Source organism: Motacilla alba, chromosome 2 (assembly GCF_015832195.1).
Source record: "Motacilla alba alba isolate MOTALB_02 chromosome 2, Motacilla_alba_V1.0_pri, whole genome shotgun sequence".
Classification (NCBI taxonomy): Eukaryota; Metazoa; Chordata; class Aves; order Passeriformes; family Motacillidae; genus Motacilla; species Motacilla alba.
Window position 1 is genome coordinate 54,179,900 of NC_052017.1, and position 14,117 is coordinate 54,194,016.

Below are 14,117 nucleotides of genomic sequence, written 5' to 3' on the forward strand. Positions count from 1 at the left end.
TGTACAAATTAAGATTTTAACATCATAATACGGAAGTAATCAAGAATGACATTTCAAAAAGCATGTGTACCTAACTCTTTAAAGATAGCATTGCTAGTCAAAAGAATTAGACGATCGTTAAAAAAGTCACACAATGGCTTGGGTGTGAAGGGACCATAAAGATCATCTAGTTCCAATGCCCATATCAGGTGCCATCAACTAAACCAGGCTGTTCAGTGCTCCATCCAACTTGGCCTTGAACAGTTCCAGGGATGGGACATCCACAACTTCTCTGCTCCAGCGGCCAGGAACTCACCACTCCCCTAATAAGAATTTCCTAACATCTAATCTAAACTTAGTCTCTTTTAGTTTAAAACCATACATTACCCTATGTCCTAATGCTATCTGCCTGTGTCAAAAAACTCGCTCTCCCTGTTTTTCATAAGCCTGTTTCAGGTACTGGAAGGTCACAGTGAGGTCTCCCCAAATACATCTCTTCTCCAGGCTGAACAACCCCAGCTCTCTCAGCCTGTCTTCATAGGTCAGGTGCTCTAATCCTCTGAGCATCTTTGTTGCCATCAACAACAACTTCTCCCAGTCTGGACTCACATCTGACATTGCCCTGACGGACATGCAGTATGTTGTATTTGGACTTGTTGAACTTCAAGAGGTTCTCATGGGTCCAAATTTGTCCATGTGGCCCTGGATGGCATCCCATCCTTCTGTTGTGTCAACTGCTTCACAGATCTGCAAACTTGTTGAGGGCACACTCAATCCCACTGACAGTGTCATTGATAAAGGTATTAAACAGCCCTGGGAATATGAGGGAATAAATTTTGCCATATAACTAAAGTTTGAAGAAAGCACAAGCTCAGTTTTTTCATGTTTGAATAATGAGCTGACAAAAATTCTCTCAAATTCTTTAATATTAAACCACTGAAGACAGGTTTTCCACCAAAGATTCCAGTTGTCTATGTAATGTTAATTAAAAGTGTTTTGAGAATCAGCAGCAGCTAAAAATTCAGAACTCCTAACAACCAACCAATTAGAGAAGCTCTTAAAATGTAAAATCCAATCGATTTTTATTTGGGATTAAGGATAGAGTTTTCCTTGCTTTTGCCACTGTCACAGCAAATGTTTATGTAAAACACTGGAAACCTATAAAACTGTTTTACTGTGCTTCAGGAAAATGAATCAGGTATATAACTTGGGAGGTTAACTTCAAATTATGATTAGACTACATGCACAAAAATATCAAACAATGACAAGACAGAAGGCAGACTCACTATAGCTTTATTACTCAAAATAGTTTGTCTTAACTCCAAATGACTCATGAAGACTATTTTTTCAGAATTTTGCATATGCAGATAAAACAATTCCAAGGCTGCGTCAACACTCCTGACTGCCATCATGTAATCTTTTTTCAAAGCAGCATAAAGCTACTCTTCTTTCTACCTGATGATAACACACAAGTAAAGCAAGGAAATTACCATGCAAGACGAAGTACTTCCATTTGTAGCCCATTATGGCTCTGACGCATATAAACAGTCACACTGACAGGTATGCAGCACAGAAAGAAAAAGGACTCAAAGAGCTGGTAAGTTTGGGTTTAGCTTTTTCTATAAAATTGCAGATATATGCATTTGGCCTTTATGCTCTGGCAAGGCTTTACTGTTAAGTTACAAATTTAATACAAAGATAATACTGTTAAGATACAAAGTTAATTGGTTTACTGATTCATGTTAAAAATCAATTCACATTTCACCACTCTCCCCTAGTCGTACACCCAGAGACCTAACTTTAAATTCGTACAGTAAAAGGGAAGCTCCATTTTTTATCATTTACTAAACCCTTGATAAAATATAAGTGAATTTACAAATATGTCATAAAATGGGTGCCAGAAAATGAAGAAAAAGAAAATCTTATCTTTTTAGATTTTTTTGAAGAAATGGCTTAATATTAATTTTTAACCAGAGCAACCAGATTCCTGTAAAAAGCACACAATCTCAAAAAAGACAAAAACCTTGGCAAGCTGACTAAAAGGACAGCTCTCAGGCTTCCTTCATTATACTTCAGAGCAAGAGACAAGTTGCAGTACCATTAGAAAGGCCATAATACCAAATAATTCTTAATTCTCAGCAGATCTGTTAGAGCACAGGCTTCATGCTATTGATGTAGCAGTCACACAAGTCTTCATAGCTATGTGATTGAAATGGAAAAATTAACAATAATAGAGAAACAACCATAATTCAGTTTTCTTCCCGGGTGCTGCTATTAACTCTGTTGCCTTACTGAAAAAGCCCATGAAAGTTGTGAAACAAATTACCACCAACAAATCCTTAATAAAAAATTTCATCAGCTCCATTGAAATAGTCTTTTAATATCTGCTAAGGAAAATGTAGAGCCACAATAGCTTTGGATAAAGTTTGGACTATAGGAGCAGAACAGAAACACTAGACTACTTGTTTTGTTGTTGTTTTTTTTTTTTTAATAAACCAGCAAAAGTAGAGGCAGTCATGTTATCATGCTTTTCAATTGAACTAGTATTTGACTTCAGAGAGCATACCAAATACATCCCTATTCATTGCTCATAGTAGCTTGGGAGCCAATACAGATTGCTTTCTACAGCCTTCATTAAACAAAGTTCAGTCTTAGAAAAGGATAGACTGGACACTACAGTCTTGATTTCAGTTTCACTGCTCATTATTCTCTATACAGTCTTTAGACCAGACACACATTAATAAAATATATTATGATAAATATCCATTGTAATATTATCTAATTGAAGTGCACCTTATTATAAAGTAATATAACATACCAAATTTCTATTTTTCTGAAGTAAAAATTCAACTGTGTATTGTCCAAGATCTAGCAACTCAGACAATATTTCAAAAGCTTCCTAAAGGAACTTTCAACTGATAAAAAGAAATGGGATAGCTGAATTTTCTTGAAGAAATAAGATATGAGGTATTTAAACCTGGTACACTTACACTAGTGGCTTAAATAGAAAGAATGTTATAAACGTGGAGGGCAAACAGCCATTAGGTAATGATACAATAATTCAGCATGGAATTTATTCAGAGAATTGATCAAAAAAGGACATAGAAGACTACAGAGGAGATCTTTGTAACAAAAGAAATTGGGTAGGAAAACAAGGAAAAGGTCATTGAAAATTTACTTGGATTAAAAAAAAGGACTAATGGATAAATTATTAATTTATAACTAAATCTCTAAATTCTCTTTTGTGAGAATTTTATGAACACACTCATACTGTTCATATTTACCTTCTACTCTGGGACAAATTTGTGTTTTTAAACCGATCCTGTATTTCTTTGGGTATTAGCTCTGGTCTAAGTAACAAAACAAAGCAATCTCTTCACCACTGAGTTCTGGAATTCCTCATTTCAAAATAGATACCTAAAACCACAACCTAAACAAAAAATCCCCCAGTGTTTCCTTGTACCTGCATAAAAAGCATTTCATTCTAGAAGATTATTGTCCTGGCTGTTTTCAAGCAGTACCTTACAGCAGTATTCACTTTGATTGGTTTATTTTACTGTATATATTTCGTAAATACAGAGGTAACAAGACAATGTTTTTCTTCCAGGAGATGACACAGTCAGTTTCCTGATTTTCACCTAAAAACCAATTATTATAAGCTATTTATAGTCATTTAGAAATCCATCTCTACTTCTTCAATTTTTTCATCTTTGTTTTAAAATAAGTATTCTACCACAATCTTTTGAAAACTTAGCTCAACTTTCAAGGATAACATGTAGTTCTTCAGTTAAATCAAAAACATTTTTGGCAAAAAAGGAAGAAGAAAAAAAAGATGAGACTTTAACTTGAATGCCTTTGCAAGGATTGCATCTGGAGTACCTTCTTTCTGATGTATTTTTCTTAGTCTCTTCATAGCACCAACCACGTTTTTTCCCAGGTAAGCAGTATGATATTAACACAGAATTTATATGGTAGAGGCTTCCCTCCATGTTGAGCAAGGAGAAGCAGAACATCTATCTCCATAGTGTAGATAGGCATCTTTTTCCTTCCCTTGCCTGCAAGAAGGAATTCACTAGAAAGCAACAGCATTTTATTTTTAATTTTTACATTCTGGAGAAGGTGATTCTTTAATTAGCTCACATTCAGCATAAAAAGGTTCATAAGGTTAAAATATAGGCTATCTTAAAATGTTATTCACCTCTGAAAAAAACAGAATTATTTTTTCATCATGGGCCGATGTATACATATTACATAGAACTCGTTTCTCTCTCTGCCAAGGAATATGCAGTCCTGCAGTTTCCAACACAGGAGGTCCGGTTAAGGAGCATTTTACTTCCTCCACCAGATGGCAGCGGTAAGGGCACGGACTGTCCCTGCTGCGGGACCCGCTGCTAACCTGTCTGCCAGGGGTGTGTGGAACGGCTCTAGGACATCCTGCTGATTCTGGCTAAGCACCACGGTGAGCATTTTAAAAATGTTCACTGTAAATCTTAATAGATAACTACGTATAGCAACTGAATTTCACCTTTTCTCATCAAGCAAACAAAGGATTCTGTGCCCAATTCCAAACCCCCATGGCAGTGGGGTTGGAATTGGATGATCTGTAAGGTCCCTTCCAATTCAAACTTTTAGCTCAACTATGATTCCTTCTGCTGCTCAGTTTTTCTGTATTCTCAGAAGGCTTTTTGCCCTTATCTCCATACTGTCTCACGAAATCAAGGCAACACCATCACTTATGTGCCAAAAGTATTTCTTATGGCTCCTCAGAAATCTCTTCCACTTACTTCTCATGTCTCTGCCCCAGTTGCCTACAAACAACAAAATCTTACGTTTTAAGATGATTTAAAGTTTTAAGAGTCTATATTTCTGATGTCTCATTCTTTTTCCATTTATTGTACAGATTCACATACATATTATAAAATCTATAGAATAACTTATATCCTATAAAATATCCTTAACTATTAAAAAAAAAAAGCACACAAGGCTTTGAATTAATACTTAGATAGAAATAGCCAATTGAAAAATATTTAGTGAATATATTTAGTGAAAAATATTTTTAGAAAAATCTTACCAAAACAAAATTTAAAAATCACCTAGCATCTACAAAGACAATATCCATGAGGATGGAATTCTTTGGGACTTTGCTTGTTTTCTTAACAGAAGCTGAACCTACATGAAGAGAAAAGCATGTACTAAACTTTAAATAGATTCATATGACAAAGACTGTTGTTGACTGTTTCTAAATTCATGATATAGCCCTCAAACATCTAAAAATATTCAACTCAGCTTTTTCTATCATGGAAACTCAGTAACATTACATCTCTATCAAAGTAAGAACAACTGCACTCTACTCATAGTTGAGCTACCACAAAGTGAATTTTAAATCAAAATAAATCTTTATTATCTCCCGTGAGAAAACACCTTAAGAGTTTTCCATGCTCTTTCTATATAGTGAAAATAGTCATGAGAACAATTCTGGAGAAAAAACCCACCAAACCAAAACACAGCGACAACATTCTACAAGGCAGAAACCCAGTGAACACTGTTGCAATGTTGCTTGTCCACAACTTCTAGTTCTCTGTCACCTAGTTACACAGCCCTGAAGAATGGAGGACTTGCTGAGGGTAACACACAAAAAAAGTGCATGAATGGTAAATCCTGACTGTGCCTTCAAACTCCTGTTTAACAGGTTGAGGACGGTGAGATGATATGTGTCAGATTCTCATCACTCTCCGCCATGATATTCATTGTATCTGAGCATGAACCACAGGCAATGCAAGAACACAGAAGTGACTGAAACCTCTGTTCTCACATAATCAAACTGGTTTTAGAGAAAGAGGTCTCATGTAATCCTAAAAGATGGTGATGACAGGTTACTGCTAAATATTTAAAATGAACAATTTGTCTGAAAATACAGACAAGTGAAGCAGTGATGCACAACTCAGCCCATGATATTCTGTTCGCAAAAGACTTTAATAAGGAGAGAATCCCCACAACAAACACACAGGGAAAGCATCTTGAGATCATATCAGCGGTAGTCAATGTAGACTGAACATAACCTTGAGAACATGAACCTCAATTTTCATTTATATAGTTACGTGGGAATTTTCAAGCAGTTAAGTCTTTTAGTTTAACAAATGAGAATACAATGTTGCCAGGAGCCTGAAGTTACACTAGACAATCATTACCTGTACTTTGGGAAGCTCAAACTTCACAAGATACATGAAACTGTCTTCTACACCAGGTTACTTATTCTTGTCAATCTTAGAAAGTTAACAGTTTCAGAATCCATTACAAAAGCTAGAGAAAGAACCAAAAGGTCATAAAAAGGAACTCCATATTTTCATGAGATAGGCTTTTTTTCTTTTAAGTGATAAGCTGACTTCTAATTAACCTTGCTATAATTAGAATACACTCGTCACTACTCCATTTTAATGTAGTTGGGTGCTTTTAAACCCAGAGTACTGTTATTTCCTAGCAGGGAACACATGGACAATATATCTACACCTCCTCCTGCCGCTTTTGAAAAAAGCATGTGTATTTTAATTTTGTCTCTTTACACTATCAGTAGGAAAGGAAGTGTTAGGGAGGGGGGAACAAGTGTTCTGAAGGTTTTATTATTATTCTCTTAATTTCTGTTAATACGAGTTTTCTTTATACCCTTTTAAAGTTCTGAGCCTGCTTTACCTTCCTCCTAATCCTATCTCACAAGGAAATAAGTAAGTATATTCTAATAGTAAGTGCACTGGCATTTAGCCAGCACTAAACTCACTACAATAATTAGCACGTTGGCAGAGAAATCTCAAATTGGCGAACCAAAACCACCACACAAAACTGGGGTTCAAACTAAAACCGCCACAGCATGATAAACTGTTATACCAGGATAAGACTGCCAAACTGATCAACTACAAGTAATCTCACTTCAGACACTGTGAAATAAGGAGAGTGCATTGCTTCCAGGAAATGATGCACAGATCCCTGTCCCTGGATATGTACATCACCTTTACTCTTCCTCAGTTCCAGTGAGCAAGGAAATTCAATGCCAGGAAAAATAATACACCATAGTATAAAAAGTAGGTCCCTAAGAAAGAGGTTTAGCAACTCATAAGTTCTTGGAATAAGGCAGAAATTCACTCTAGAGTTGATGTTTTAGCACATTTGTGTGTGACACACAGACATTGTAAAAATGCTTGTCTCAATGCATAGTCACAAACCAAGGAAAAGATGCTGAAGAGCTCTCTATATAACAGAAGTACAAGAAATAAAGGGGAGGGGACAGCTAACAGAAGAAGAAAGTTTTCTGATGCAAAGGAAAGATAGAAAAAAAATCAAGGAAATACCAAAGAGGAAGCAGTCTGACCAGGTACCTCAGATGCTTACAATAGTGCCCTTATCTTCCATTAAATATTTTCATTTAAAATGACATCAGATTCAACCAGTGCAGAAAAATGACTACATGAAAATGAACTTAGTGTATCAGTGCCAAAGAATTCCTTAAACCAAATTTCCTAGAAAGCAATGTTTACTGGTACTAAAAGGAAGACATATTTTTTTTTGACACATGCCACAGAACAAGGAAATCACACCTTTGTCAAATTAAAAGTGGTAACAAAGAATAAGAATAGCACTTTCTGAAATCTGAACTTTTAGAGAAAAAACACCTTGAAATGTCATACACTACATTAGAGTCACTTTATTATAGTTCTTTGTATTACAAATCCCAATACTTTCTAGTCCATTTTGTGACTGCTGTCAATCCCAGAGCACTTTTATGCAGTTTCACCACACAGACCATCCTGAGTGCAGCCTTCTGTTTCTGCATATTCTGTTTACCATGTCTTAATACCTAGAACACCTTTAGGAAGATCTTCCACAGAAGACACGTGGATTACAGGATTCAATTCAATTCTAGTAAGTAATGTCTTCTAAAAAGATGGGATGTAAGAGAACTAAGCCCAACAGTAATTTTAAGTAAGATAATGTGTATTACACATTACTACTGAGATCCTTTTCTAGGTTAAATGACAAGTTGATGTTATGGAAGCATGCATATACTCAAATTTCAGGCCATATTCTTTCTTTTTTACTCACTGTTTTTGCCAAAAAATGAGTGATGGAACTTGATGAGTGAGATCATACATGATCCAGAGTCCTACACAGGACTTGGCTGATAGAGTGAGACCTTCCATTAGAATTAGAATGTGACTGAGAACATAACTTTCTGAAATGTTACCAACTAATTTTTTTTTTATGACAAGGCATATATTTTGCCTGCAATCTATGATAGATACACTTGAAAATGCCTAAATAAGCTTTCTCTTCAGAGACCTATCATCTACCTACTTTGTCTTACATACATATATACAGACAACTATTTACATTACAAAGCCAATTAGAATCTGCATTTTGCACTCCTTTATGTCAACTAGGGCGAGCAACTCTGTAGATAATGTAGCCCCAAAGAACCTGGATTCACTTCTATACAAACAGTATTAAGGCTTTTGTTCCCTAGTCACAGCATTTCCACCTAGAAAAACTGGTCCAAACAGACATCTCTAAGACACTAAATTCTAACTGCCTAAATCCCATGGGACAAAATTCCCCTTTGTATCAACTTCTTGTTAATTGCACTTTTTGCTGGTTACCCCCAGTCCTCTTTTTTAAAGGTGGTGGAATTCCTGGTACAGTGTACATATTAGTTTATTTGGAAAAAATTTGACTTCTCACATTTGAAATAGATACTATTACAAATATATTTTAATAGCAACAACTACCCATTCAATACTAATACACTATACTTACCATCTTAAGAATACTACACACTGTAACAGCATAAATGTGTATGATTTTTAGTTTTACACTTGAGATAGCAGCTGTATTTTTCATTTATCGTTAGCATGTAAGTATCTGTAGAAATAGCTGCTAGGCTTAAGTGTAAATCTATGAGATTACACTAGTCATACAGTTAATATCTCACTATGTTGATATTTCAGTTAATGTAATTTTTTGATCAATAATTCTCTTAGCTTATATTAATTGTTATATTTTGGCTAATAACACTTTTTTATGCACATCTATAAAAATTAACTTTTCCTAGATAATGAGATTACTTTCATCCCTATTTCTGAATTCAAGACACTTCAAAATGAGCAAACCTCTCTGGCAATGTTGCTTAGAGCTTCATCTTCTGCAGAAAATCTGTCTTTCACTGGAGTTCTCTTCCGTCCTGATCCAGGAGTTCCCATTTTTATTCTCTGAATCTGTATTTGAAAACACAGATAGGACAAAGCTCAGTTTTAATTAATATCTGGAATTAAAAACAATCAACCAACCTACATGCCAAAATGTTCTAAGTTTTCCAATCTTTAGCTACATAATACTTAAGACATCTACATGCAATTGGCATGTAATGGTAAAACTTCATCACAAAAGCTTGTGGCAGCATTACAAAACACCACTGCATCCTTCAAGGTGAATATATACAATTTTTCTACTGAACAGAACCCATCAGTTTACCTACACCTTCAAAGTCAGGCACAACTGTAAACTGCTCCTGGCTCAAAAAGAATACCTCTGTTCTCTGTCAATTCATGTAACTCCTGAAAAGATATATCCATTTAAGTTACAGATGTTGAAAAAAAACCCTATAGACAACGAAGTGTTCAAGAATTAAACTTGCATGATCATTAGAGCTCTCCACAACACAGAAAAGACTCAGCAGACAAACTTTACTAAGTATCCAAGTAGGTAGATGTGACTTACTTACATTTTGACGTAGCTGTTCTCATGCAACTGAACTGCTGTCTTCTAAAGTGTAAGTTTTACTATAGCAGAAATACACACCTTTACACAAAAAAAACCCCTCTTTTGCCTAACAAGATTCTTAAACTGGGAAATGAAGAGAGAAACATACTACCATCATATACCCTTACTTTTCCTCCAGAAATCTCTTATGAATTGCAAGCATATAAAAATGACCAACAAAACAAAACATAGCCCATGTAGACACCAACAAAAAAACTCAAAAAACCACAACTACATAAGTTTTTTTTTCAAATATCCTAAAGAAATCCTACTTCCAGACATCCAGGTCCTCTCAAATGTCAGACTAGAATTTGGTGGTAGTCCAGCTATTTGACTAGGTAAGTATCCTACACAGGGTTTGAGAAAACACCTTATTTATAATAAAAACTTCTATTTGCAGGATGAAGAGATCTAAAAGGTATCTAGTATTGGCTATCCTTTTGAAACTGAACTGGTACAAGAACTACCTTTCTTACTGGATCTAACTAGCAAAGACTCAGTAATTGATTATAGTTTAGTCAAAAAGAAAGAAGGGGAAAAAACCCCAAAGTGATAGCTATTTTTGTACAAGCCAAGTTTTTACTTTATTACTTTTACACAGCAATCACAAAACCAAAATATATTGGGGTATTTTCTAGCACTGAAAGACACCAAGTAGCATCACAGGACTTTTTTTTTTCTCTTATATTTTAGCTTCTACACCCTTTTCATCACCCTTCCTTTAATAACATTATACTATTACTGCTTTCTTTTCCTTGCAAGCAAGAAGATTTTTTTACTCTGCTTCACATTCCACAGGTATTTTATTATTCTTCATCTGCTCAATATTGTCACTGCTATTCCATTTGGTAAGAGTCTGTATTTCTAGTCTTAAAAACAAGAAAGTAAACTTATGTCTTGTACTCAAGTAAATTTAGATAAATATATGCACAGTTGGGAGATCTCCATGGCAAAAGTTTAAGCTCAGAACTACAAGTTGCTGTCCACATTCTGAATGTCTCAAAAAATCTGCATCTTTTTTCAGTAATTCTTATTGGCTGACTTCATAAATTAAAAGCAGACAGGGCCCAAACTAAAAGTTACATGAACACGACATAATACTACCCATACTACAGAAGGCTTTAACAATGTTATACACTAGCCACAAAAAAAAAAAATCATTAAATGTTTATTACAATAAACAGGTTCATATAAGAACAGAAATCCAATCTAGCTACTAAAAGTCACTAACCATAAAATTATTTTAATTGACACATTAAAGGCCATATTTCTTTAAAAAGTATTTACCACATAAGTAAAAACTGCAGAATGACTGCACATACCATAGACTTGAACTGCATTTGCTGACATCCGCTAAACAACGTACCATTTCCAATAGACAACAAACTTTGGTTTGTTAACTCAGTGAAATGCTCTTAGCTGGCAGACTGATTTGGGGAATGTAGCTAAAATATAGCTAATTTTAGTATAGTTATGTTCAGTTTACAGGAAGTACTAATTTACAGAGTAATAATTTCATAAAAATTAGATGCTGATGCTTTCAATGAGGAAAACACACTACATCTCAGTCACTGGAGGAAGGCAAGTGTGGCATCCCTGCCATCCCTGCTTCTCACCTAGAACAAGCACAGAACTCCTGACTGAGCCCAAACACAAGACAGAACAGGACAGATTACCCAGAAGGTATACAGAGATGTTGCCTTTGCCTACAAGGAGGAATTAAGAAAATCAAAGCTCAACTGAAGCCAAAACTAGCAAAGGCTGATAAGGACAAAGAGAAAGGCTATTCTAAGGACATTGGGAACACAAGAAAGACTAAGAAAACTTTAGGGCCACTGTTTAGTGACACAGGTGAGAGTGGTGGGCGCTTGCCAAGCCCCGCCCTTCACAGAACTGCCTGGATAATAACAAAAATAACAAATGTGAAGATGGGAATCTGTGTGCGTGAATCAAATAAGCAAAACTGTCTGACAGAGTACAGGCCCAAACCCGGTCATGTTACAGAGCAAGAGGCTTAAGTTACATTAAACAGAAGCTAGGAAATTAGACAGAAGCACTTGTTTGAAGTAAAGGAGTCCTCTTGAAATAAAACCAAAAATCAACAGTGACAGTAGCAGTAACTTTGGAGGCATAACAGCATCAGTCAAACCCCAGTTTGATGCTGTCAGAAGTCACCCCACTGACTGCATGATGTCTGTCCAGGCTAAACCAATACAGCATCCCTCCTAGTGGATGCAAGATTCTGCACTCCAGCTACCAGGTGGTCAGTACAGGGAGGGTCGGTACACACCTGAAGTGTGCAAATGTGAGCTTGTTAGGTATGCTCTCAGTGGCATATGCATTTGGACACAGCACAGCACATATTAGAGAACAGCACAGATAACACACAAATCTAGTGTCCACATCTCCAGCAGAAATAATGTGCAAACAGGGGACGCTGGAGATGAAGAACAGAACAGTTAAACACCAGCCTAGAGAGGCTGTGAAATGTCCATCCCTGAAGATGGTAAAAACTTCACTAGACAAGGCTTTGAATAACCTTTTCTAATTGACAATACTTTGGGCAAAGCATGACCTCCAAAGAATCTTCCTAAAATAAAATATATGGTTCTACATTTCTTATTGTTCGCAATTTTGAAACTATACCTCAATATAAGTTTTCTTTATTTAGATGTTTTAATATTTCTTCAAGGGTCTTGTCACAATTTCTTCCATTCCATTTAACTTTTAATTAGGCTGATGTATGTCAGAGTATTTAATTTCTTGTTATTAAGTTCAGTACTACAGAAACCTAGATATATTGTTAATATGCTAACTAGTCTAATACTAAAAATCTCATTATGTTACTTCTCAGGAAAATATAAGAAATCAATACTTCACATATATACAGAAATACTTTTGAGATGTTTCACTTCAATAACTTTCTCATTACAGAAAAATTTTTTTTCCTGCATGGGATAAAGAATTTTGGTGCAGCATAGAATAAAGAATTTAATACACACTGTCACATTTGGTGCTAAAGAGAACACCAAAATAAAATCAGAAAAAGAACAGTTTGCTATTGTCTTTTATGGTTTAGAAAGATAAAAACAAAAGGAATGAACACTATAATATCTGCTGCATTTACAGTTAAAAATTCCTGACTCACGCCTGTTACATGTCTAATTCTATAGGCATGGTAACACATTGTAACACAATTACACAACCGATGAAGTGACATCCTGTTGCATTTCATTCCAAAACACAGAAGTGTCTGAAGTCCCCAAACAAAACAGAAGACCTGAGATGAAATCCTTCAAATGCCCTCTCATTTGTCTTCACTTCAGGCATATATACATTTTATCTCTTCCACAACTATTTGCTGTCTAGTCTTCTTCATTTTACCTTCTGACTAAAGGTTCTCCTTGTTTCTTTTTTGCTTCCTAGAAAAAAGTCTGATTTATCTTAGAGAAAAAAAATAAGCTACACTGCAAGTTCAGGCCTATCACTCACTACCTCCAATGGCACCACCTGTTCTAAATGCCTGGGTGTATGCCAGCATACTTGGCATTACATACATAGGACCCAGATATCTTAGTGTGAATAGGCTATAAATAACAGACCAAAACTCCCCTTTTCTCTTTCAAGTGAGACTACAAGATCATTAAAATTCATCTGTGTAGACATCATCTCTGTATAATTGATTCAACAACAGAGAAGAACAGCACTGCTCTAGAACTAATGTCTTTTAGAAACAGAATCTGAATGCAAAAGTATTAGTACTACAACGGTTGTATTCATAATTGAGGAAGAGCATAATCATATTGGAAACCACAACCTTGTTTGCGAGATCTTCAATCTTTGCCCAAGCAAACTTCAAAGGATACAAAGCAAATAGACATAGAAAAATTTTAAATTATGCAAGACAGACACAAGAGTCTTCTTCAGAAGAAAGACCCCATACAAGGGTACTCTCTTTGCAATTAATGTTTGCTCATAGGTCCAAAACCACCCATGCAAGAAAAAGGGTTGCATGAAGACAGGGTGACCATGACCCAACAAAGGGGCATGTAGGAAGAGAGAGAAATACATTAGGTTTTATTGCACTGAGAAAGAAATAGACTGAGTTTTAAAGCAATACTTTAAGAACTCATTTGGAATTTTACTTCAGAATAACCTTGTTCAGAATATTAACTAAAACAAGAACTATTGCCAAAAAAGAGCTGCTACTATGAGTGAAAGAGGCGAACATTAAAGGGAAAATGCAAAGACTGAGAAAAGCATAGAGTTACAACTTGCCAAAAGATTACAGTGCTTACCACTATATTGGAGGCAAAGTTATTCCAGCTGATGAA

The 14,117-nt window shown here is 35.5% G+C and overlaps 1 protein-coding gene across 20 annotated transcripts in view; it reads right to left on the reverse strand.

The window, feature by feature from the left end:
• The window catches only part of LRRFIP2 (LRR binding FLII interacting protein 2), a 55,382-nt gene that overhangs the window by 37,403 nt on the left and 3,862 nt on the right, over window positions 1–14,117 (reverse strand). For all 20 annotated transcript variants that reach the window (XM_038161840.1, XM_038161825.1, XM_038161806.1 and 17 more), the window contains exon 2: window positions 9,135–9,239. In XM_038161840.1, the coding sequence (XP_038017768.1) occupies window positions 9,135–9,224 (90 nt within the window). In that variant the 5' untranslated portion in view covers window positions 9,225–9,239. The remainder of the gene's footprint in view (window positions 1–9,134; window positions 9,240–14,117) is intronic.